General features: G+C 36.4%; 3 protein-coding genes across 3 annotated transcripts; all 3 read left to right on the top strand.

Annotated features, from left to right (window-relative positions):
* The first annotated feature begins 2022 nt into the window (after positions 1-2022).
* On the top strand, positions 2023-2961 carry LOC116599942 (olfactory receptor 1020-like). The gene has a single exon (XM_032359877.1). The coding sequence runs from the start codon at positions 2023-2025 to the stop codon at positions 2959-2961; it is 939 nt and encodes a 312-aa protein (XP_032215768.1).
* An 8490-nt stretch (positions 2962-11451) lies between these two features.
* LOC116600243 (olfactory receptor 5M1-like) lies at positions 11452-12399 on the top strand. Its single transcript, XM_032360376.1, has one exon. The coding sequence runs from the start codon at positions 11452-11454 to the stop codon at positions 12397-12399; it is 948 nt and encodes a 315-aa protein (XP_032216267.1).
* An 11080-nt stretch (positions 12400-23479) lies between these two features.
* Positions 23480-24427, top strand: LOC116600198 (olfactory receptor 5M1). The gene has a single exon (XM_032360320.1). The coding sequence runs from the start codon at positions 23480-23482 to the stop codon at positions 24425-24427; it is 948 nt and encodes a 315-aa protein (XP_032216211.1).
* Positions 24428-25006: the final 579 nt, after the last annotated feature.

Genomic DNA, 25006 nt, shown 5'->3' with positions numbered 1-25006 from the left:
GCAGAGACAGAATCTCAAGAGGATCATCACAGACTTAATAAGGCTGACTGTTTCAGATTCAGAAGCAGCATTTGCTACTCTTTGTTGAATTAATTAACCATGTCTTAATTCTGTCATACTTAGATCTCTTCTACCACTTCCATTTTTGTTGCATTGTAAGACAGAAATCTTGTGTTCTTCCAAAAAGCAATAAAATAAAACTAAACTAATAACCACTACAGGTGAATATTAAGAACAAAGGTAAGAAGATTTAATTGATCTCAAAGTGTTCATATATAGAAAGTTTCCAAGAGGACTAAAAACGTATAAAGTAATTAAAGATTTCCATTAGGATATGTCTGAAACACTAAATTTAAGGTTCCCAACTAAACTAATTTGGATTTTTGTCTTTATATGACAGGGATTTAGGATCACTAATAAAAAATGAGAATTTTATAGAATATTCAGCATATACAGACATACATACATGAATGTATATATATATGTATATCTATGTGTGTATATATGTGTGTGTATATATCTATATATACACACACACATACATATACATATACATGTATGTGTCTGTGTGCAAAACAGGGAAATTTACTGAACTTTTTGTAGCAAGAATGCCATATATAATACAAGTACGTTTGTATATATATGCATAAAGTTGAGCTCTACAAAATTTTTAAATTGGTTATTTTACAGGGTAAGTTTTTAGCTAATTTTGAAGATATATCCACTAAAAAACTATTGCAGTAATCTAGGTGAAAGATAATGTTGGCTTGATTTTTAGTAGGAATGGAGGTGGTAGGACGTGGTTGATACAGATATTTTGAAGGTAGAGCCAACATAATTATCTGATAGACTGGTTATATAGTGTGTAAGAAAGAGAAGAGATCAAATTCTTCAATATTTATCTATTTATTTAATTTCATCCGGGCAAATGAAAGTATAGAGTTGTAATTAACTTGAGATAAGGAATGCTGTGTTTGGTGCAAATTAGGGTCGTGCATGAGGAATTCAGCTTTGAGTCATGCTGAAATGTTGTTTGATATTAATATGAAGATGTGAGTAAGCGGTTGAATTTTAAGTCTGGAATTTGTAAAAACGTTCAGGGCGGGAGATATAAATTTAGGAGTTTTAGGTATATAGATAGTAATTCAATTTACAAAATCAAATAATCACCAAGGTAGAGTGTAAAGTGTAAAGCCATTCACACTGGCTTCACCTTTCAGTTGTCAAGGAGAAAGATTAAGGACTGAGCTACTCTAACCTTAACAGTCAGAGAGAAGAGGAGGAGTAAGCAGAGACAGAGAAGAGGAGGAGTAAGCAGAGACTGAGAAGGAGGGACCCACATAGTAGGAGGAAAACTCAGAATCTGGTTTCTGGGAAGATAAGAAAAGAAAATCTTTCAAGGAATAGTTAAGAAATCAACTCTGTCAAATGTTATTGATAGATCAAAAAGATGAGGAATGAGAACTGACCATAGGATTTGGCAATGTAAAGATTCCTGATGCCTTAGACAAGAGACATTTTGTGGAATGACAGGTTGCAAACCTGATCAGAGTGGCCTTGAGAGAAAACAGGCAGAGCAGAACTGCATACAGCAAGGGTATTCAACTGTATTGTATGTTTAATTGCCAAGACGAGTGCGAGAAATTTGATCGTAGGAAGTAAAGGCTGTAGGACAAAGGGAGGAGGAGAGAAAAGTTGGGAGGTCAGATAGGATATAGACAAATAGGGTCAATCATCAAAGACTTCACACACACACACACACACACACACACACACACACACACACATATTAATTTTAAATAAATAAAATGGGTTACTGAGTTTGCTTAAGGAATTTCTTTCCGCCTCCATAAGAAAATAAAGAGCTTTAATACACATATTCTCAGGGCATTCAAAGAGCTAATCTTACTTATAGCAGTGATGAAACTATTTCACTTTCCTGGTATTTTTTTCTTTGTCCAATTCATTCCTTTGGTTTCTTTCTTATCCTAGCAAAAAAATCATCCATTCTGAGACAAAGATATGAACAACCATACAACAGTGACTGAATTTATTCTTGTGGGATTTGGGGATCATCCAGAACTACAGTGCCTTCTTTTTATGGTGTTTCTAGTCATCTACATGATCACCGTGTTTGGAAATCTTGGCATGATCCTATTAATCAAGATTGACTCACGCCTCCACACTCCAATGTACTTTTTCCTCAGTAACTTGTCCCTTGTTGACTTCTGTTATTCTTCCGTCATTACCCCTAATATGCTAGTGAATTTCTGGGTGGAGAACCCAGTCATTTCATTTAGTGGATGTGCCACTCAATTCTTCTTTTTTGGTTCCTTTGCTGGCATTGAGGGCTTCCTGTTGGCTGTGATGGCCTATGACCGTTATGTGGCCATCTGCAAGCCTCTTCTTTACACTGTTACTATATCCTCTCATCTTATTGTCCTTCTGGTGTTGGTCACATATCTTGCAGGCTTTCTGAATGCTGCCATTCACACTGGCTTCACCTTTCAGTTGTCTTTCTGCCACTCAAATGTCATCAACCATTTTTTCTGCGACACTCCACCCCTCCTGAAACTCTCTTGTTCTGATACACACGTTAATGAAGTAGTCATTTTTGCTTTTGCCAGTTTTAATGAACTGAGCTGCCTCCTGATTATTCTCATTTCTTATCTGTACATTCTTGTTGCCATCTTGAGGATCCGTTCTGCTGAAGGCAGGCACAAAGCCTTCTCCACCTGCGCTTCACACCTGATGGTGGTCACTATCTTCTTTGGCACCATTCTGTTCATGTATCTGCGCCCCAGCACCAGCTATGCAATGGACCAAGACAAAGTGGTATCTGTGTTTTATACAGTGATTATCCCCATGTTAAATCCTCTCATCTATAGTTTGAGAAACAAGGAGGTCAAAACTTCCTTAGGTAAAATTTTTAAAACAACCTCTTTTTACTTCTGTGCTTAGAATTAGGAAAAGAATGGGATTTTAGGACTCCGGGGGAAACAAAGAAATGACCAAATCCACCTCCGTTCACCCTGGGTCTACTTCACTGCATCATGAGTTTTGTTATTGTTGTTTTTGATAGTGGAGATGGACCAAGCATCTTGGCATCCTGGGGAATGTGGTGACTCTGTGTAAATCCCACTAATTCCAAAAAACATATAGGCTTGAAAATAATCAAAGATCACATTTTAACTCCCTGTTCAGAGACATAAGACACAGTATAAAAAGTGGATGAGAATACAGGAGGAAAGATGGCTCCATGATTGAATTGTGGTATATATAAACTGCTAGAGGACAGGTGATATGGAGTAGGCTGACCCAGAGGACCCAAATAGGGCTTAGAGACTGCTTCTTATCCTCAGTGAACCAGGAAATAAAACCAGAACTTAATCCTGACAGAGGTGCTGAAGTTAAGCATTTCTTTTCTCTTCTCCCTTCCTTCCTTCCTTTCTTTCTTTTTTGGATTTATTTATTTATTTTGAGAAAGAGAGAGGCAGAGAGAAAGAGAGAATGAGCAGGAGGGACAGAGGGAGAAGAAGAGGGAATCTCAAGCAGACTCCATGCTGAGCATAGAGCCAACATGGGGCTCAATTTCATGACCGTAAGATCATGACCTGAGTTGAAACCAAGAGTGGGACACTTAACTGACTGCACCACCTAGGTGCCCCCCTTGTCAAGCATTTCTAACCCAGACAAGTAATCTGGATCCCTGAGGGAACAAATGATAAGGGGAATAGAAGCAGGGATTATAGAACAAGAACACCAAGGATCTATATAGCAGAGGTTTCTGAACTTAGAAAAGAGGTATACCTTATAAATCCTGTAGGTAAAGTGTCATGTTGTTTGATTTTTGAATGGGTAAACAGTTTAAGCTTAAAGGGCTACAGCAAGATAGATAGACTTTGCCTAGTACCTTAGCAAACAATCATACATATCTGTTTTAACACTGGCAACAATTTCATTAGGATATATTTAAAGCTCTCAGTTGGTTTGACTGGCATTTTCTTCATTGAGATATCTCCACAGTAGGACTGGATTTTCTTTATAGTGTTGACTGACATGTAAACAGGAAGTGTTTCAAACTGTTTGGAACTGGGTAAAGTATACTAAGTGTGACCCTGTTGTACCAATTTGCTGTGGAAAGCCTGTGATCACAATAGAAAAGTTGGCACTTAAGATGAAAAAATAATTTTTGCTTTCATTGTAGGATAGAGTTTTTGATAAGAAACTGAATCCTAATCTTATCCTTTTATCTTCCTTTATTCTTTATTTCAGACATTACATAACAAAAACACATTTTCTATCTCATCATTCTTTTTCTGGAGAGCTCTTCATAGTTCAAGACACAGCACAAATATTACCTCCTTTATGATTGCCCTGACCCTCTGTCATCCTTCCCAAGGTAGACACTTACTATGCCTATTCTTGTGATTCTATAGATATTGCAGCTCTAATCAAGCTCTTGGTTAGAGAAACAAATTATAAAAATACAGTGTAATATATACAGACTAGGGGCACCTGGGTGGCTCAGTAGGTTAAGTGGCCGACTCCTGGTTTTAGCTCAAGTTGTGATCTCGGGACCATGAGATTGAGCCTGATATCAGGCTCCATGCTCATTGGAGAGTCTGCTTAAAGATTTTCTCTCTCTCTCTGTGTGTGTGTGTGTCTCTCCCTTTGTCCCTGTTCTTGCTCACTCTCACTCTCACTCTCACTCTCAAATAAATAAATAAATCTTTAAAAAAAGACACAAAAACTAAGAGATCCTTAAGAAACAAAACCTCTTTATATCAAGCTACACATCTCCTTTATAAGCAGGCCATCAGGAAAAGTTTTAAAAATTAAGAAAGAGATCATTCCAACTGAAGACACAGGGTGATGGAAGACAAAATGTGTTCTAGCACTGGAACAAAAGTTGTCTAGAACCACCATTTTAGAAAGTCAGTGTTAGAAAAGTTACCTGGTAGCTGGTTGGATGAAGTATTGGATATCGTTTCATTCTTTTTGAAACAAATTGTCTTGTCTCCTTAGATATTAAACATTTTAATAAGCATGATGTTTCAGCATCCTATATCTTTCATATTATGTAAAGTAAATGTGATTTTAGTACAGCAATAGAGCACTCAGGACTTTTTCAATGGAGGAACACAAAGCTAATTCAAACTAACCCAGGCCTAGAGTTTTCAGTGCCATGAGGTCTCTGTGTTTTTTCTATCTCTCCTTCTGTCTTTCTGTCTGTTGCTTCCTCTCTCATACTAGGAATTCACTCACTGTCTTGCACAGACTTTTAACATAGTGGCCTCAGTTTTAAATACTTTCAGGACAATTGCATTACAGGCAAGGCTGTATCTCTTTAGAAAGGACAGTACTGCCTGAAATGGCTCAGATACTCATCATGTGTAGGCAAGCTGGGTATGTATGTATTTGTGTACATGTGTGTACGTTGGAAGTGAAGGTGGTGTTATGAAATATCAGAAGAAATCTTGCTTTATAATAGCTAGTGCAGTCCACTGTACATTTACTCAATATAATTAAATTCCTTGCCTACTTACTGCTCATTTATGGACTTCTAGTTTAGGAATTGGCACTTTATGCTGCTTACATATCAACAGGAATGTTAAAACTAGTGTTAACTTTAGTAGTAGATGGGTCAGATGTTTTCCCATGTGATGCCATTTGTGGATTCCTACATATTTTCTACCGTGCCTATCACAGCACATAGAAGTCTGCTTATAGAAAAATACAAGTATGTGCAGTGTTTTTAGAAGTACACTGGGTTGCAATGATGAGTAATATTATTATATTGAAAATGATTGATTTGAGCTTACTTTTCACATAATGAAATGATCAGGGTCCCCTCAACTAAGAGTATTAAAATTACTACATTTTGGCTTACTTAGCCTGCTTACTGCTACTTATTCTAATATATTTGAAAACAAATCCCAGAAGTCAGAAGCTTCTTAGTATGTTTGTGATAGTTACACTTGAATGTTTGGATTAGACTAGCAGCCAGGCTCTCCTTATGGGGTAGAGGATCAGGAAAAAAAAAAAATAAAACAGGCCACAAGGCAGTACAGACACAGGACCTTTAGGGCAAAACTTTTAAAAGGCAGCTTTTGCTCCTTTGGTTTTTCTATAGTTTCTAGATTTAAGGGTTTCATGTGCTTTCCCTTTTCTGCTTTTGTCAGATTGTATATAAACATACAAATAGCATCTTTTACTGAACATTCAGTGTACTTGATTCTCTAAGAATATGCAATTTGTGATGATGGGATTTCAAAAAGTAAATGGTCCCAGCAGGCTGGGTAAAAACTGTTTGGGCCCCTATTGCAGAGAGAAAGCCCTGAAGTAGTTGCCTTGACAACCCCTATTCACTACTGAGAATTCTTCATTTAACGACTTCTCTTCTTTCTCTCTTTTTCATTCCCCATACCGCTTTTCCTCCCAGGCTTCAGTGACAATAGAAACAAGGGCAAGAGAAGAACTAATTCATAAGCCAGATAGCTTTCTGGGTTCCATGCTTGATATAACTGTTTAAAAAATTTCTACTAAAGAATGAGTTTGAGGAAAACCTTAGCTCTCAGTGCTTAAACTTTTTGCTCTGCATGTTAATCTATAGCATATAATTTCAGTATAAGAGAGCTCTTATAACATTGTACCCCAGAATTAACAGTAAATAATTAGATCTGCTGGACTCTGAAGAAGTCAGAGTCCAATTTGAAATGTAGAAAATTTAAATGTAAAGCCCAATGCAGTCTGACCAATGTGTACAGCCAGGTAGTCCTAATTCCAGTTTTCAAGGCTCCGATATAACTGGAGAGAGTGTGTGGGAATAGAGTAAGTAGAAACTGCCATAAACCTCACCCTTCCTAGCAGGATTCCCTGCCATTTTCCTGGGATTGCTGCAATCATTTGGTTAATTCCCAGAGTTCTGAAAAAGTTGACTTAGATACCTTTTGCCAGTGTTCTTTTTTCTTTTATGGAGGAGACTTTACTCTACCACCCAGGAAGTTGATCCTGCCCCCTCCCAACCCCTCATCTAAAATGTTTCTGAGATTCATTTACATGTATGAGTAGTATGCTCATTTTTATTTCTGTGCAGTGTTCCACTATATGGACATACATATCTATGCATCTGTCAATACACATTGGAGCTTGGAGAGCACAGAGGGCATGTGTTCTCTTTTGTCTCGGATACATAGTTGAGAGTGGAATTGCTGGGTCATAGTTTTGTAAGAAGGTATAACTTTCTAAGAAATTTTATAAGAAATAACCAGTTTTCTAAAGTAGTTAAAAATTATTTTACATTCCATCAAGTGGTATATTATTGAGTAAGGAAAGGGTTAAGGTATAGACAAAGAGAGGTCCAGGCTCTGAAACCCTGGCAGGCAAAAGAACTAAGCCAGAGTGAACAAGAGATAAGGGAATAGACCAGACCACCTGGCCCCGGATGTTAGGGATTACACCATGGTGTAATCACAGAAAATGACCAGACCTGAAAGAAGTAAGTCATTAAGGGTGTTGTCAATAGTCCTTGCTCAAACCAAGATGGCACAAGAATCTCAAGGCCACAAGCTTCCTCAACTTGTTTTCAATAAAGGACCTGCCCTGGAAACCCTCAGTGACAACCCATTCAGGGACCCCTCTCACTCTAGAGAGCTTTTTCTCTCCTTTCTGCTCTCACTTTAACTTAATAAACTTCCATTTCACGTCACCCTTTTGTGTCTCCAAGATTCATTCTTTGAAACCATGAGACAAGAACCCTGTAATCCTATAACATTATGAGAGTTCTAGTTGGTTCATTTTTTTTTTTTTTTCTAAATAATTGGTTCAATTCTTGTTGTGGAGATTGGATGTGAAGTGTTACCTGTTGTAGTTATAGTTTACCCATCTTTGACAATTACAGATACTGAAATTATTTTCATGTGGTTTTTGACCACTCATGTATCTTCCTTTATGAAGTATCTGTTACCTTTTGTTGTTGCATTTTGATTAGTGAGCTTTGGAGGATCTTCATCTATTCTGAATACAAGTCTTTGTCAGAATAACTCCATATGAATATTTTTTTTCTACTCTGTGGCTCACCTTTTTATTAACTTAACATTATTTTTGAAAAGCACATGTTTTGAAATTGATGACATAAAATTTATGTATTTGTTTCACAATGAATGATTTTTCTGTCCTTTCTAGGAAACCTTTGGTTACCTTAAAGTCATGAAAACATTCTTTTATTTTTGTCCCTAGAGGACTTGTAGGTTTCGTGTTTATATTTATTCCTGTGATCCACACACATTAATATTGGAGTTTTGGAGCATGATGTTGTAGAGAGCAAAATGGAGTCTCTCATGTCAAGCAGAAGCCTGTGTCTGACAATGACACAAACAGCTAAACGTACTGACTCTAGGAGATATCACTGGGTCCAGCCTCAGCAGACACCCCAGAACTGATAAGGAGCAGAATCAGAGGAAGTCTGTGTAGACCTGAAGCCAATCTAATTCCTTTAAAAAGGGGAAGACTTTGGCAGCAACTGTCAGACTCTTCAGCCATGACCCCTCTATGTCTGAACACTTAAAAAGGTAGCCGCTGCCAAAGGTTCCACCCAACTGATCTCTGAACAGAACTGAGATCCTCCACTGCTTCATCTCAATGGAGTTGGGAGGTTTCCACAGGGAGAGCTCTCATGTCCTAATTCTCTAGTCAGTTGCAGACCCAACAAGAAGGGATGGACTTCACCATGGGCTTGACCTAGCCAATGGACACTACTTTACTACTATAGCCTGAGGAAGAGACACTGTCCTCTTCAGCAGCTCCTTTTATACCCACCCCAGCAATAGCTCCACCAATGAAAAGCCATCACACTCTACTCCCACTTTCCTCCAATGGACTTTTAGTTCTAACACCCTTCCCAATGTACCCCTTATCTCCTTAAGATGTGCTCTTCTCCTTTGTTCCTTGGATTTGCCCAAAATTTTCCCAGTTTTTCGTGGATTGTAATTCTCTTTTATTCCCAAACAAACTCCTTTGTTTTACTTGCTGGAAAAATAACTAGCAGCATCCGTTTTTAAGGTTTACACCACTGTTTAGAAATCTAACAAAACCAGATGGCTCTCTTGTCTGGGGCAGCCTACAATTTGATTCCTTGGATTGTATTGACCTGGAACTATCCATGCCCTAGAAGATACAGGCCAGAGAAAATATCTCTAGATTCTTTTATTCTGTACCAAGTACAGTGCCAATGTTCAAACATTCTTTTTTTAAAATTTATTTTTTATTTTCAGCGTAACAGTGTTCATTATTTTTGCACCACCCTCCTCTTAAATCACCAGTTTTATGAATGAGCCATTTTATGAAAGATCCTGGCTTCCATTCTCATGTTTGATTTTTAGCATGTTGATGAAGTTAACTAGTGGGTCAGATTGGTCCCAGCATAAATAATGGTGTCAGCTCCTTAAAGGGTCCTCACCCCTGACCTATACTTCTACTTCCTTTCATTGGTTACATTGTTCTTCTGCTTTCTACATTGTCTCTGCTCCTCAAATCTCTCACTCCACCTTTCTTCATTAGATAACCTAACCTCAGTATCTACAGAGAAACACTGAAGCCTTTCTGATGAGAATTCTCTCACCTTTACTACACAAAATATAAAAAAACTTGATATTTTCCTTCTTCCATGGTAATTAAAGGTGATGGCTAATTATACTATCTGTGCTTAAGATCTCATGCATTCAGTACCAAGCATGTACTTAGATATTAGATGGAGATTTTGGCCTCAAAGGAGAATCGAGGATCTCAAGGCACCAAATCAAGGTTGTACCCTTGAGGAACAAAGACTATTTTGATTAGTCATTCAGAAATTTTTCTAAAATACTCTAGAGAATGTTCCTGAGAAATACATTATAAATGTTTTCACCATGTTTTTACAAAATATGGTAAGTCAACTTTTACAGGTATGTCATTTTCTATATTTCTTCACTAAGAATAGGTTTGTTCTCTTGTATGAAGATGAATATCCCACCAATGTGGACAAAATTAATTTCATCAACTGTACTTGATTTTTCTATTCACATGTTAATTATTTATAGCATCTCTAAAAATCAATTATTATGTGCAAGCCCTTCTGATGTGTATGTGAAAACCAAACAAAAATAGCTTTAGGCACAGCTTTTGAGGCACGTTGTTTTCCAGTCATACCTTATTTTCATAAAGCATTGAGAGAGTGGCTCCAGCTGAAAGGCAAGACCACATTTAAACATCATCTGTGCTTTTCAAAACAAATATGTTCATGTATGTGTTAGTTGCTCAAAAAATGGGGAAAAAAACCTCCACATTCTTCTCCAGATACTGAGATTCTGTGTTTATGGTTTAAGTGATACTTTCTTGGAAGAGTCTTCTCTGAATGTTTACCTGAAAGCATCCTACCTTCATTTTTCTTCATAGTGCTTGCTTCTGGCATCACATTCTATAGCTTTGTCTATGTGGGGATATCTGTTACTTCTCCTACAACATACCATTCTTGAGGATGGGGAATTTGTTCAAAGCTATAAACCCAGACTTACAACAGAAAAAAAAATATTTTCAGTGTACACGTACAAGTGTATATAAATGAGTGAGTAGATTCAAAAAGCACAGAGAATAATCCTTCATTCAGTACCTTCTTAGTCGTATATCAAGAGATAAATTTACTAATTCAATGCCTTCTGAATAAAATTAAGAAAGCCCACCATGGGTTTCAGGTGAAAATTCCGTAATAATTATTTCTTTCATTTTGTTTTGTTGTTGGGTTGTTGTTGTTGTTGTTGTTTTTTTTTTAAGATTTTAGTTATTTATTTGAGATAGAGAGAGAGTGCGAGGGAAAGCATGAGCCAAGGTGGGGGGCATGGGGAGGGAGAGGGAGAAGCACATTCTGCATTTAGCAGGGAGCACAAAGAGGGGTTCCATACCAGGACCCTGAGATTATGACCTGAGCTGAAGGCAGACACTTGACCAACTGAGCCACCCAGGTGCCCCTATTTCTTCTACTTTGTGTCTGAAATATAGGGTATCAGATCTAAAGAGACCCTGGAAATCTAACTACCTTTATCTTTCCATTTGAATGATACCAACAACCTCCTGCTTTTCATACTTGCTTTTAATTCCTATACTTTTCTTTTTATAAAATTTGAAAAAAAAATACCACATATGGAGTTCTCTAAGAAGGGAAGTATAAATGTGATTTTATATACACACACACGCACACACAGGTGAGAGCAAGAGCAAGAACAAGAGAGAGTGATAAAAGAGAAAGAGGTAAAAGAGAGACACAGGACAAAAATACTTATATAGACATTCTGAAGTATTTCATAAAACAGAAGAGAAATTTCTTAGTAATTCATCAATGAGCAAATGATAAAATGGATGGAATAAATGCAGAATCCTCACTTTCTCTGTCACTCTCAGTTTTCAAGGAATAAGAAAATGTCTTCTCAAAACCACACTTCTGTGACAGAATTCATTCTCTTGGGACTCACAGATGACCCAGTATTAGAGAAGATTCTGTTTGTGGTGTTTCTGGTGATCTACCTAGTCACGCTGGCAGGGAATCTGTGTATGATTGTGCTGATCAGGGCCAACTCCCACCTCCAGACGCCCATGTATTTCTTCCTGAGCCACCTCTCCTTTGTAGACATTTGCTATTCCTCCAATATCACTCCCAATATGCTGCACGATTTCCTCTCAGACCAGAAAACCATCTCCTATGCCGGATGCTTCACACAGTGTCTTCTCTTCATAGCCCTGGTGATCACGGAGTTTTACATCCTTGCTTCAATGGCATTGGATCGCTATGTGGCCATCTGTAGCCCTTTGCATTACAGTACCAGAATGTCTAAGAACATCTGCATCTGTCTAGTCACGGTCTCTTATGCTTGTGGTTACCTTAACGGACTCTCCCAGACCCTGCTGACTTTTCACTTGTCCTTCTGTGGCTCCCTTGAAATCAATCATTTCTACTGTGCAGATCCTCCTCTTCTACTGTTGGCCTGCTCTGACACCTATGTCAAGAAGATGGCGATGCTGGTAGTTGCCGGTTTGACTCTGTCAAGCTCTCTCTTCATCATTGTGCTATCCTACCTGTTCATTATTGCCGCCATCTTGAGGATCCGTTCTGCTGAAGGCAGGCGCAAGGCCTTTTCTACTTGTGGCTCCCACTTGACAACAGTCACCCTATTTTATGGAACCCTCTTCTGCATGTACTTAAGGAGTCCATCTGAGAAGTCCGTAGAGGAGTCCAAAGTATTTGCAGTCTTTTATGCTTTTTTGAGCCCAATGTTGAACCCACTGATTTATAGTCTAAGGAATAAGGATGTGATCCATGCTATGCAGCAAGTGATTAAGGAAAATATCTTTTATAAAATTGAAATTTGAATCTCTGTTCATTTGAAATGACTGCCTATGATAATACAGTGATTAGAAATAAATAACAGAGAAGTGCTACCTGTTATACAGTTTATGTTCCATTTTCTTTTTGAGGATTATCATCATTTAGTTCATTTCCTTAACTTATAATAAAATTTCTTTCTTTTTTTTTTCTTTTCTTTCTTTCTTTCTTTCTTTTTTCTTTTTTTTTTTGCTAAGCGAGGAGTTGCGTTCCCATTTTAGCAATCAAAGTGTGCTAATATCCACATTTAGAATCCTAACTGAAAAATTATACAAGTGCTTTATATTTTGTCTAAATATTTTGTCTAACAAATGGTTGACCTATTTGTAGTCTTTCTTTATATTCTATTTATTTACTTCTATTTGTGATCTAATTTTTTCCATTGTATAACTCCTTGGATGAAGGCCACCTCAGAAATTCTTTAGAGATATGATACAACAAAAATTGATGTGCACAAAAATAAACGTGTCACTCTATAGTGAATGCTCACTTTTATATAACTGTTTTTTTTTAATTAGTTAATTTATTTCTAGAGAGAGAGAGCATGAACAGGAGGGAGAGGCAGAGGGAGAGGGAGAGAGAGAGACTCTTAAGGCTCCATACTCACCATGGAGCCCCATGTGGGGCTAAATCCCACGACCCTGCGATCATGACCTGAGCCAAAATCAAGAGTCAGACACTTAACGACTGAGCCCCCATGTGCCCCATCACTATTTATTTTGACCTTCAAAATTATTATCTCTATTTATAACATTTGGAGTCTTAGGCACAGAGGGATCAAATGACTTTCTACAGTCATTCAGCTTCTAAGTATCAAGAAGACATATCTCTTGTTTCAAATTCTCTCTTTCCAATTTACCGAGGCTCAATTCAGCATGCTGCAGTGCTGAGGGGAATGGTGGGGATAATGAAGGGATGAGGTTACTGCTCCAGATGAAATCTTGGGTTATTGTGATGAGGGTGTAATAGTGACTCTGTAATTCCTCTGACATTTCAGGTGAACATGATAGTTTGTATGTAAAGTAGAACTGTCTTACTGTCTCATGTAAAGCAGACAATTTTGATATCCAACAGATATATTTAGACTGTGTTTTATGAATATGTTTTCCAGATTATAAAAGCACACATATTCATTAGGAACAACTAGAAAATACAGACAGATGTGAAGGAATAACTTGTATCAGTAATGTCTTAATCAATGGACAATTTGCGCTTATGTTTTTCCATATTCTCAGTGATTTTATATGCATGTATATTATGATCATTCATAAAACAAAACTGTAATCATATGCCAAATACAAATATGAATATTGATTTTCACCTGATAACGTAATGTTTACATTCAATACAGACTACTTTTAGTGAACACAATTTTTAATGTGACTTAATACTTTATAATTAAATTATCCTTGAACTTAATCACAAAAACAACATGTTGATTATAGAAAAGTAAGTTGAAAAATTCTGAAATGTCTGGGGCGCCTGGGTGGCACAGTTGGTTAAGTGTCCAACTCTTGGTTTAGGCTCAGGCCATGGTCTCAGGGTTGTGGGACTAAGCCCCAAAAGTGTTAGGCTCCAGGCTCAATGGGGAGTCTGTTTGAGATTCTTTCTCTCCCTCTCTTTCTATGCCTCCTGCTCATGCTCTTTCTCCCTCTCTTTGTCTAAAATAAATACATAAATAAGCTGAAATGTCTATGGAATAAAAGCAAAATTTACCTATGATCTCCTATCCAAAGACAGCTGCTTTCAACATTTTGGTGTATTTTCTTTCATTTGGTTTATCTTGCAAACCATTATATCATCTTATCTATGCATTCTATTATTTTTAAGATTGACTCATATCTTTATGTACATACTTTTTTGATTGTTTCTTTAGGATCAATCTTAGAAGGCAATTGTTGAATTAAATGTTTTGGCCATTTTTAAAGCTCTTGCTAAATTTTTTATGGATCATTTTTTTTTCTCCAGAAAGCATCAGCCATTTACATGTATAACTAATCATGTTTGAAAGTAAGCATTTGACTATATTGTTAATAAGATTAGGAAATATCCTCTAAGGATATTTGTTTCTTTGTATCTCAAAGAAAATTCTTAGGAAAGTAGTCTGGTTATTATGAGAGAGGAATATTTGAAATTTATATTTAACAAGTAAGGAGAATATATCAATTTGCTGATAGTCTTTCATTTCTGATGATTCCTCTCATGAAGAATATTTACATTCTTATTTGGAAAAAACTTATTCATATTTTGGTTTTGTAGCTTTTCTCCAACTCAAATTTAAATAAGGAGGTATGTATATTATGTTTTTCATTACCATTTATTATAGGAGTATCTTATTTTAGAATTATTTTATATACAATTCTGTTATATGCAGTAATATTGTATGTAACTCTTTTCTGCACATTTTTAAACCATTTTTCCCTACTAATTATTAAGCAACCCTTTGTTTTTCTATTCGTCTGTGACATCACCTTTGTTGTACACTAAGTGAATCTATATATATATATAGATATATATATATATATATCTATATATATATATATAGATATATATATATGTATATATACATATATTTTAAACCAAATTCACATAATTAATATAAAGTTTAAAAAGTGTTAATTTTTGGTAGACATTTCAATGTATAGTAGGATAATGCAAATCGAATGCTTCTAACCATCTAATTTTTTTTCTTTTTCTTTTTTTTTAAAGAGTTTATTTATTTGACAGACAGATCACAACTAGGCAGAGAGGCAGGCAGAAAGAGAGAGGGAAGCAGGATCCCTGCTGAGCAGAGAGCCGGTATGAGGCTGGATCCCAGGGCTCTGGGATTATGACCTGAGCTGAAGGCAGAGGCTTAATCCACTGAGCCACCCAGGTGCCCCACCATCAAATATTTTCAACCAAGAAATTATGCAAGTGATAGCTCAATCTGGATAGCAGATGCGCACACACACACGAAAATCAAATATGGTTATACTTCTAATATGTACTCCTTGTAAATTATTTTTAAAAATATGGAGAAATATTTTAGTCTTAGTACTGTATTGTTTGGTCCCCACATCTAATAGGAAGATGTATAGAATCATGGCTGTATTTCCAGATGGGTGAATTAAGGGTTTTTTTTGGGGAGGAAAGCAAAGGTATGTTGTGTCTTGTAAATCAAGAGCAAAATGTTGAACTCATATTAATGTGGTATATTTATTAACATGTTACACAAACATTTATTTTTGTGTCACACCAGTGTTCATAAGGTAACATTATTATTCAGCAATGCTATCTAAATATAGAATCTTATTTCCAACTAAGTTGTCTTTTGCTAGCAACTGTCTCCCAAAAGACTGATGTGCAAACACATACTCCTCAATTGTGCATCATTTTAAACACTGAAAGAAAAAATACCAAAACTATGTTGAGTTGAATTAAAGTAAATATTAAGCTTTTAAATAATCAGACAAATATTTCTGAGGTCAATTCAAGTGGAGAAATTCACAATGGAAGAGTTGCTTGAATATGACCATAAAACTATTTAAAATTAAGAAACATATTTTGGGAAGTATTTGTCACAGGTAAGATAAAGTGGTAAACTTATAAAGATATGATTCAAAGCATTAAAACACCATAAATATTGAAGGCTATGTGTAGAAAATTGATAAAAGTATTTTATCAATAAGAATATTGATAAGAGTACAAATACATCGGAGCGCCTGGGTGACTCAGTGGGTTAAGCCTCTGCCTTCAGCTCAGGTCATTGTCCCAGGGTCCTGGGATTGAGCCCCGAATTGAGCTCTCTGCTCAGCAGGGAGCCTGCTTCCCATCTCTCCCCCTGCCTCTCTGCCTACTTGTCATCTCTCTCTTTATCTTAAAAAAAAGGAATTAAATTTAAAAAAAGTACAAATATGCTAAAATTAATGAGTAAAAATATTAATAATTAAAAATATAAAATAAGTGTTCCAACTTGGCAACTTCATACCTGAAATGCAACAATATGTTAAGATACTGGAACTGGGGTTTATCTTTTTCATAGGAACTTTCTCTCCAATATTCAAATAACGTGGAGATTTAGAGGATTTACCAGTTTAGTTTAGATGGGGTTTTCTTTAAGGTTGAATTTCAGCTGACTCCATAGAGCCAATTCTTAAATATTCAGGTTTGCAAGCCAGTTGTTAAAGGGATTGTCTTGAAATTGGCCAGTGTGGAAGTTCATTTCATAACAATGAAAATGGCAAATGCTACCTATCAGGGTTCCCTCCAGCTTACTATTATACCACTGGTTTATCCTTCCAGTAATTATCAGATTAATCTTACATAATGTGTAGTTCAAGGATCTTGGTCCTAAATGTCCATAAATAAACCTAAGGCAAAAACCAATCACCACTAAATAAATAGTGATAATTCCAAACCAAAAAACAAAAAAAACCACCTTTGAAATAAGAGACTTGTGTATTTATATTTGAGTTCCAAAAGACTGGTACATTCCACATCACGGATGTCAAGAAAACAATAATATATAGTTTTTCTGGAAATCAATTTAACAGGATGTTTTCAGGAGTCTTAAAAAAATGTTTGTATAAGCTTCCTCCTCTCTCTCTGCCTGCCTCTCTGCCTACTTGCGATCTCTCTCTGTCAAATAAATAAATAAAATCTTTAAAAAAAAAAAAGGGGGGCACCTGGGTGGCTCAGTGGGTTAAGGCCTCTGCCTTCGGCTCAGGTCATGATCCCAGGGTCCTGGGATCGAGCCCCGCATCGGGCTCTCTGCTCAGCGGGGAGCCTGCTTCCTCCTCTCTCTCTGCCTGCCTCTCTGCCTACTTGCGATCTCTCTGTCAAATAAATAAATAAAATCTTTAAAAAAAAAAGTTTGTATAATTTTAATCAGCTCTTCCAATTTTAAGAATGTGCCAAAGCATAATAAAACATGTGGGTGAAGATTTTTCATTGTGATCTTTGTTTTATAATTGAGAAAAAAGAAATGAATGATCTATGATGTACAGGCAGCCCTCAGTTTGCACAGTACTGTGTTAAGTGAAACTTGTGCTGAATTCCAATATGTCCGCTTTGCCTGAATCTCAGTTATGGTTGCTGATTTTGTAACAGACACAAGCAGATGCTCCTAGGAACCAGAGCAGGAGCTAGCTATAACCAGAGTCTCTGCAAGGTAGTACTGGCTGAGGTCAAAAAGGAGAGTGTGAATATCATGGGACTGATTTTTACATTAGAATGTTCTTCTGATATTAAAATGAAGAAGTGACCAGTTGAGGACAGGGCAAATGATTTTGTAGTCTTTTATGAAAAAAGAAGGATGCATCGATACATATGATAATTGTATTGTGGATTAAGGAAAAGTAAATCTTGTTCTTTGTATCTATGTCTCAGTTTTCCATGATGAACAGTTATCTCTTTTATAAGCCAGAAAACAAGCAAACAAAACACCTGCATATTTCCAGTATGATTCAGATCCCACGATACAAAATTAAAGATTGGATTTATTAATAGTTAGAATGTAGAAATAAAAATAGGAAAAGGCAGGGGTCAAACTGTTATATGTTATTGAACTGGATGGTCATCTAGGTTCCTTCTAATTCAAGTCTTATTATTTTTCCCCTTAAAAATGTTGTGCTTCTTTTTCTCTTTCCTTTTGCTTCCTTCAGTCTACCCAAATCTCTGTAAATGGGCCTCAAAACCCTCTCTCCTCCTACTCCCCAATATTCTGGTGCCCCACTGGACAACCTTAAGAAAAGACCAGAGGGAATATTTGGTGCCATGGTCTGCCAAATCCCCACCCTATCACCTGGGTATAGGAAGGGGAAAAAATAGGTTGGAGAGTATATCTGAAGGGGGATATGGAAAATAAAAGCATGCCTCTTTAAAAATTTATTTTTAGGGTGCCTGGGTAGCTCAGTGGGTTAAGCCGCTGCCTTCAGCTCAGGTCATGATCTCAGGGTCCTGGGATCGAGTCCCGCATAGAGCTCTCTGCTCAGCAGGGAGCCTGCTTCCCTCTCTCTCTCTCTGCCTGCCTCTCCGTGTACTTGTGATTTCTCTCTGTCAAATAAATAAATAAAATCTTAAAAAAAAAATGTTGTGCTTCTAAATATATTGAGATTCTTCAGCGGTAAATAGAACAATGCTTATTTGTTTGTTAGGAGGGAGGTTGTAGCAAGTCAATATCAGTATCGACAATGTTTTCATATGGAAACAGAAGTTTTATTTCCTTCTGGAGTTTACTTCTTAAAAGACAGTTCCTTTAAATAAAAGATTTTTTTTTCTTCTTGTGTTGGAACATCATCATCATACTGTGACATTGAGATGAAATGAAACAAATTTCAGTTCCAAAAAAATCATATCTGATCGTTCAGTGTTTTTTATGATGCCTTTATATCTACTTTATTCACACATACGCCATGAAATGAACACTCCTAGTGCCATTGAGGATGAAGGAAAACTTGGTTATCTATTCACTGATGGCTACCGTACACATTACTACACCCAATAGGCCAGAAATTAAACAAAAAGTAGGAATAAAATTGTGAAACTCTATATTAATAACTGGTCAGAAGCTGTAAATTAAAAGATTTTCTTCAAGAGAAAAAAATAAACTCCCAAAAAAATCAGAAAGCAAGAAATGTTTTGTGGAAAGGGAGGTGGGTGGGGGGATGGGGTAACTCGGTAATGGACAATAAGGAAGGCATGTGATATGAACACTCATGTTATACACAAATATTGAATCCTTGAACACTACATCAAAAACTACAGAGGTACTATATGTTGGCTAATTGAATTTAAATAAAAAAAAGAAAAAAAAGGAAAGATATATTAAATGTGTCGTACTAATATCTAGCTACATTTAGCACCTAAGTAAAGACCAATTTCATAAAGTATCAAGCAATATGGAATAATCCTATGCTACAACTTAGTTGTAAAATATTAAAAATATTAAATAAAAAATAATAAAAATATCAAAAATTAAAATAAAATAAAATTAAAAGTTAAAATTTAAAAATATTAAAGATTTCCATGATTATTAGATTAGCTATTATTTTAAAATAGATTGTAGATAGACAAGACCTGAAAGGTAAAAATGTAGAATTATAGAACAAATTATGGTCAATATCATAGGGACAGAATGATAAAAACCTCTTATGTAAGCAACAAAAATTCTAAATCAGGAAATGAGTATTATTTCCATTAGAACTCAGTCCATCTCAGCTACTTCATTATTAGTATATATAAATGCAATGGATATCTGTGCATTGATTTTTCTATCCTATGGCCTTACTGAATTTGCCTATCAGTTCTACTGGCTTTTTAGTGGAGTCTTTATTGTTGTCTATATATAGTGTCATATTATCTGCAAATAGTGAAAGTTCTTCCTTACCAATTTGGATGTTTTTTATTTCTTATTCTTGTCTGATTGTTGTGGCTAGGATTTCCAGTACTATGTTGAATAAAAGTGGTGAAAATGGACATCCTTGTCTTTTTCCTGATCTCAGGGGAAAATCTCTCAGTTTTTCAGCAATAAAAAGGATATTAGGGTGGGGTTTTCATATATGGCCTTTATTATGTTGAGGGTGTGTTCCCTCCAAACCTTCTTTGTTCAGGGTTTTTATTGTGAATGGATGTTGTACTTTGTCAAATAATTTTCTTGCATCTATTGAAATGATTAAATGGTTTTTATCCTTTCTCTTGATGATGTAATTTATTACATTGATTGATTTGCAAGAATTGATCTACCCTTGCACCCAGGAATAAATCCCACTTGACCAAGGTGAATGATTTTTTTTTTTTAATGTATTGTTGGATTCAGTTTGCTAATATTTTCTTGAGGGTTTTTGCATTTATGTTTATCAGAGATATTGACCTGCAGTTCTCTTTTTTTGTAGTGTGTTTATCAGGTTTTGGTATCAGGGTAATACTGACCTCATAGAATGAATCTGGAAACTTTCCTTCCTCTCTTTTTTTTGCGGGGGGGGGGGGTATAGTTTGAGGAGACTAGGTACTAACTCTTCTTTAAATGTTTGGTAGAATTCACCTGTAAAAGCATCTGGTCCTGGACTTCAGTTTGTTGAAAGTTTATGGTTATTCATTTAATTTAATTGCTGGTAATTGGTCTTTTCAAATTTTCTATCTCTTCCTGACTCAGTTTGGGGAGGTTACATGTTTCTAGGAATTTATCCATTTCTTCTGGGTTGTCCAATTTGCTGGCATATAATTTTTCAGAATATTCTCTTATAATCCTTTGTATTTCTATGGTGTCATTATTTCTCCTCTTTCATTTCTGATTTTATTTGAGTTCTCTCTCTCCCTCTTTTTGGATGAGTCTGGCTAAAGGTTTGTCCATTTTGTTGATTTTTCCAAAGAACCCTCTTGTGGTTTCATCAATCTGTTCTATTTTTTTTTTTCAGTGTCTATATCATTTATTTCTGCTTTGATCTTTACTATTTCCTTCCTACTATTGGCTTTGGGTTTTGTTTGTTCTTCTTTTTCTAGTTCCTTTAGATAGAAGATGAGGTTGTTTACTTGGGATTTTTCTTGCTTCTTTAAATAGGCCTGTATTGCTATAAATTTCCTTCAGGATAGCATTTGCTGCATCTCAGAGATTTTGGACTGTTGTGTTTTCATTTTCATTTGTCTCCATGTATTTTTTGACTACCCCTCTGATTTCTTAGTTGACCCATTCATCGTTTAGTAGCATGTTAACTAGTTTCATCATGTTCTTACCAGATTTTTTTCTTGTGGTTGATTCCTAGTTTCATAAAGTTGTGGTCAGAAAAGACGCATGAAGGACTTCCATCTTTTTGAACGAGTTGAGCCCAGTTTTAAAGTTCTAGATGTTAAGTGCCATGGACTGTTAGAACTTGTGAAGAGAGACCCCTTAGATTTTCAAAGCCAAATGTTATAGGGATTTGTCTTCCCCATGTCTTCCCCATCCGAGGTGCCTGGTGTGGGGTCTGCTCCTCTCCCCTCCCCACAACTGCCATGTCCCTCTATCCTGTGTCCAGCCCAACAGGTCTATTTGGCTCTGGACTGCATTTTCCACCCCTCCTACCCTCTCCAGTGTGGCCTTTTCTCCACATTTAACTGTGGAGAGACTATTCTGGCAGTCTTTGGGTCATTTTCTGGTTTATTTACACTGATGAGGCTGTGACCTAGGTGTATCCAGGGGCTGAAGAGAGCCTAGGACCCTTCTATGTACCATCTTCCTTGAAAGTCACTGCTGGTCTTTTAATTCCTAGCACTGAGGTGGTGTGAAGTGGTATCCAGCTGTAGTCATAATTTGCATTTTCTTGACAATTATAGATGTTGACATTCTTTTCCTGTCTTTATTGTCTACTCATATATCTTTTATGAAATATCTGTTCAATTCTTATTTCTTTGTTAATGGAACTGTTTATATTTTCATCCCTGAGTTGTGGAGGATGTGCACATATTCTAAATATCTAGGTTTTTTGTCAGAATTACTTTACGTGAATAATTTTTCCTGGTCTGTGGTTTGTTTTGTCTTTGTTCTCCTCAGATCTCTCACGTACTCTACTTTCCTCTTCTGGACCATCATGACATGATGCCCCCTCAGGATTTACAGGGAAAAACAGGCTTTCTAATTGGAATTCCCACTTTACTATATTTACTATTTACTTTATTTTAGCCCTTCCATAGTATTAAAACAGATGGCTAATTTTTTTAATCATGCTAAAGCTTTCACAGACAGAACTAAGTCGTGTATGTGTAGGTTAGGTAGGGATATTGGGCTCACAGGAGAATCCAGTTCCCAAAGCATCAAATTAAGGTTATGGCCATGAGGAGCAAAGACTCTTTTAATTGTTTTCTTACAATTATTTTTTAAATACTCTATGGAATATACTTAAGAAATACAGTATAAATCTTCCCACTTTGTCTTTACAAAACATGGTAAATCGCCTATTTACAGGTAGGTCACTTTCTACATTTGTTCACCAAAATATGTTATGTTCTTTTGTGTGGACATTAGTATCCCAACAATGTGGGAAAAAATTGCATCTAAATGTACTTCCTCTTCATTTTTTCTTCATACCACTTATTTTTAACTAACATAATGATATATTTCTTTGTCTGTGTGTTTAAATCTGTTCCGTCTCCTACTATGTATGCTCCATGAGGCTGGTAGTTGCTGTAACCACAGAAACTACAACAGAAGAGAAATCAGTTTTTACAGTGTAAATGAATAAATGAATGTGTGAATTGACAAAACAGAAAAAATTCTTTATTCTGTAACCTCTTAGTTAAATATCAAGAGATAAATTTCACCAAATAAATGTTTCTGAATGAAATTAAGCCAGACAACTAGAATTTTTTAAAGTAAAATGCTGTATTGAAGATTTATCTATTACAAAATTTCTGAAACAACAGTGTGTCATAGTTGGTGGGATCCTAGACACCCGAATTCCTTTTTTGCCCCACTTGAATGATGCCAATTACTAGTGACTTTCATATCTGAATTTTGTTCCTTTGTTTTTTATTTCTTAAGGGTGAAAAAAAATTAAATATGGAGTTCCTCAAGAAGACAGGTATAAATGTGTGAATATGCATACGCATAAAATATGCAATATTTTTACATTATTACACTTAATATAAGATATACATATATATGAATATATACATACACACACAAAAGTATATGTTTATGTATTTATGCATTTGAGATACAAAAGAAAGAGATAATGCAAATACAGAATAAAAATATGTAGATATTCTGATTTTTAAAAAAAGATATTATCTATTTATTTGACAGGGAGAGAGAGATCACAAGTAGGCAGAAAGGCAGGCAGAGGGGGAGGGGGAAGCAGGCCCTCTGCTGAGCAGAGGGCCTGATGCAGGGCTCAATCCCAGGACCCTGAGATCATGACCTGAGCCGAAGGCAGAGGCTTAACCCACTGAGCCACCCAGGAGCCCCACTGATATGTTTTTTTGAATAGGGAAATGTCCCAGTGGCTGAGTATTTCAATAAGTAAATGACAAAATGGATGGAATAAATGCAGAATCTTAATCAGACAGCATTCCTCATTTCTCTGCCACCCTCAGTTTTCAAGGAATATGAAAATGTCTTCTCAAAACCACACTACTGTGACGGAATTCATTCTCTTGGGACTCACAGATGACCCAGTATTAGAGAAGATCCTGTTTGCGGTGTTTCTGGTGATCTACCTAGTCACGCTGGCAGGGAATCTGTGTATGATTGTGCTGATCAGGGCCAACTCCCACCTCCAGACGCCCATGTATTTCTTCCTGAGCCACCTCTCCTTTGTAGACATTTGCTATTCCTCCAATATCACTCCCAATATGCTGCACGATTTCCTCTCAGACCAGAAAACCATCTCCTATGCCGGATGCTTCACACAGTGTCTTCTCTTCATAGCCCTGGTGATCACTGAGTTTTACATCCTTGCTTCAATGGCATTGGATCGCTATGTGGCCATCTGTAGCCCTTTGCATTACGGTACCAGAATGTCTAAGAACATCTGCATCTGTCTAGTCACGGTCTCTTATGCTTGTGGTTACCTTAACGGACTCTCCCAGACCCTGCTGACTTTTCACTTGTCCTTCTGTGGCTCCCTTGAAATCAATCATTTCTACTGTGCAGATCCTCCTCTTCTACTGTTGGCCTGCTCTGACACCTATGTCAAGAAGATGGCGATGCTGGTAGTTGCCGGTTTGACTCTGTCAAGCTCTCTCTTCATCATTGTGCTATCCTACCTGTTCATTATTGCCGCCATCTTGAGGATCCGTTCTGCTGAAGGCAGGCGCAAGGCCTTTTCTACTTGTGGCTCCCACTTGACAACAGTCACCCTATTTTATGGAACCCTCTTCTGCATGTACTTAAGGAGTCCATCTGAGAAGTCCGTAGAGGAGTCCAAAATATTTGCAGTCTTTTATACTTTTTTGAGCCCAATGTTAAACCCACTGATTTATAGTCTAAGGAACAGGGATGTGATCCATGCTATGCAGCAAATCATTAATGGAAATCTCTTTTATAAAACTGTAGTGTAGGCATCTGTTCATTGTAATTACTAAGTGTAATAACATAGTAAATCCCTTCACAGGGCAAACCCACCACTCTATGGTCATGATATAGTCTCTTCATAAACTCATAATGACAATAGCAAATTCCTCTCAGAATTAATAGCTCCAAGACAACTTGTTTTAATAAAAACTGTTTCATTGAAGTTAACAATGTTTTATGTAGCAAAAAAAAAAAAAAATCTCAGAATATAAATTAGTGGTGTCCAATAACTTCATATAATACTTTCGTGTCTTTACTTACTTGGGAGTAAGTATTAGAATTAATTCAGTCAGTAAGAACACCGGAAATCCATTTTTCTGAATTATGTGGTCTACAGAGTTACAGTGAGTTTCAAAATAGGGTGATCAATTTTTTACTTTAAAATAGTATGAAATAATCTATTCTCCAATGAATAGTATAGAATGATGGTTCTGGTGCCTGAGTAATCACTTAAATCATGCTAGGGAAATTTAAATATATGGATTCCTCTTAGGTTTAAGCACTCAGTAAATTTTTCCCAACCAATATGTATTGCAGACATCCTGAGAGAGTTTTTGTCTTCTGGT

Source organism: Mustela erminea, chromosome 9 (genome assembly GCF_009829155.1).
Source record: "Mustela erminea isolate mMusErm1 chromosome 9, mMusErm1.Pri, whole genome shotgun sequence".
Taxonomy (NCBI): Eukaryota; Metazoa; Chordata; class Mammalia; order Carnivora; family Mustelidae; genus Mustela; species Mustela erminea.
Note: the sequence above shows the minus strand (reverse complement) of the source record. Positions and strands in the feature narration are given on the sequence as shown.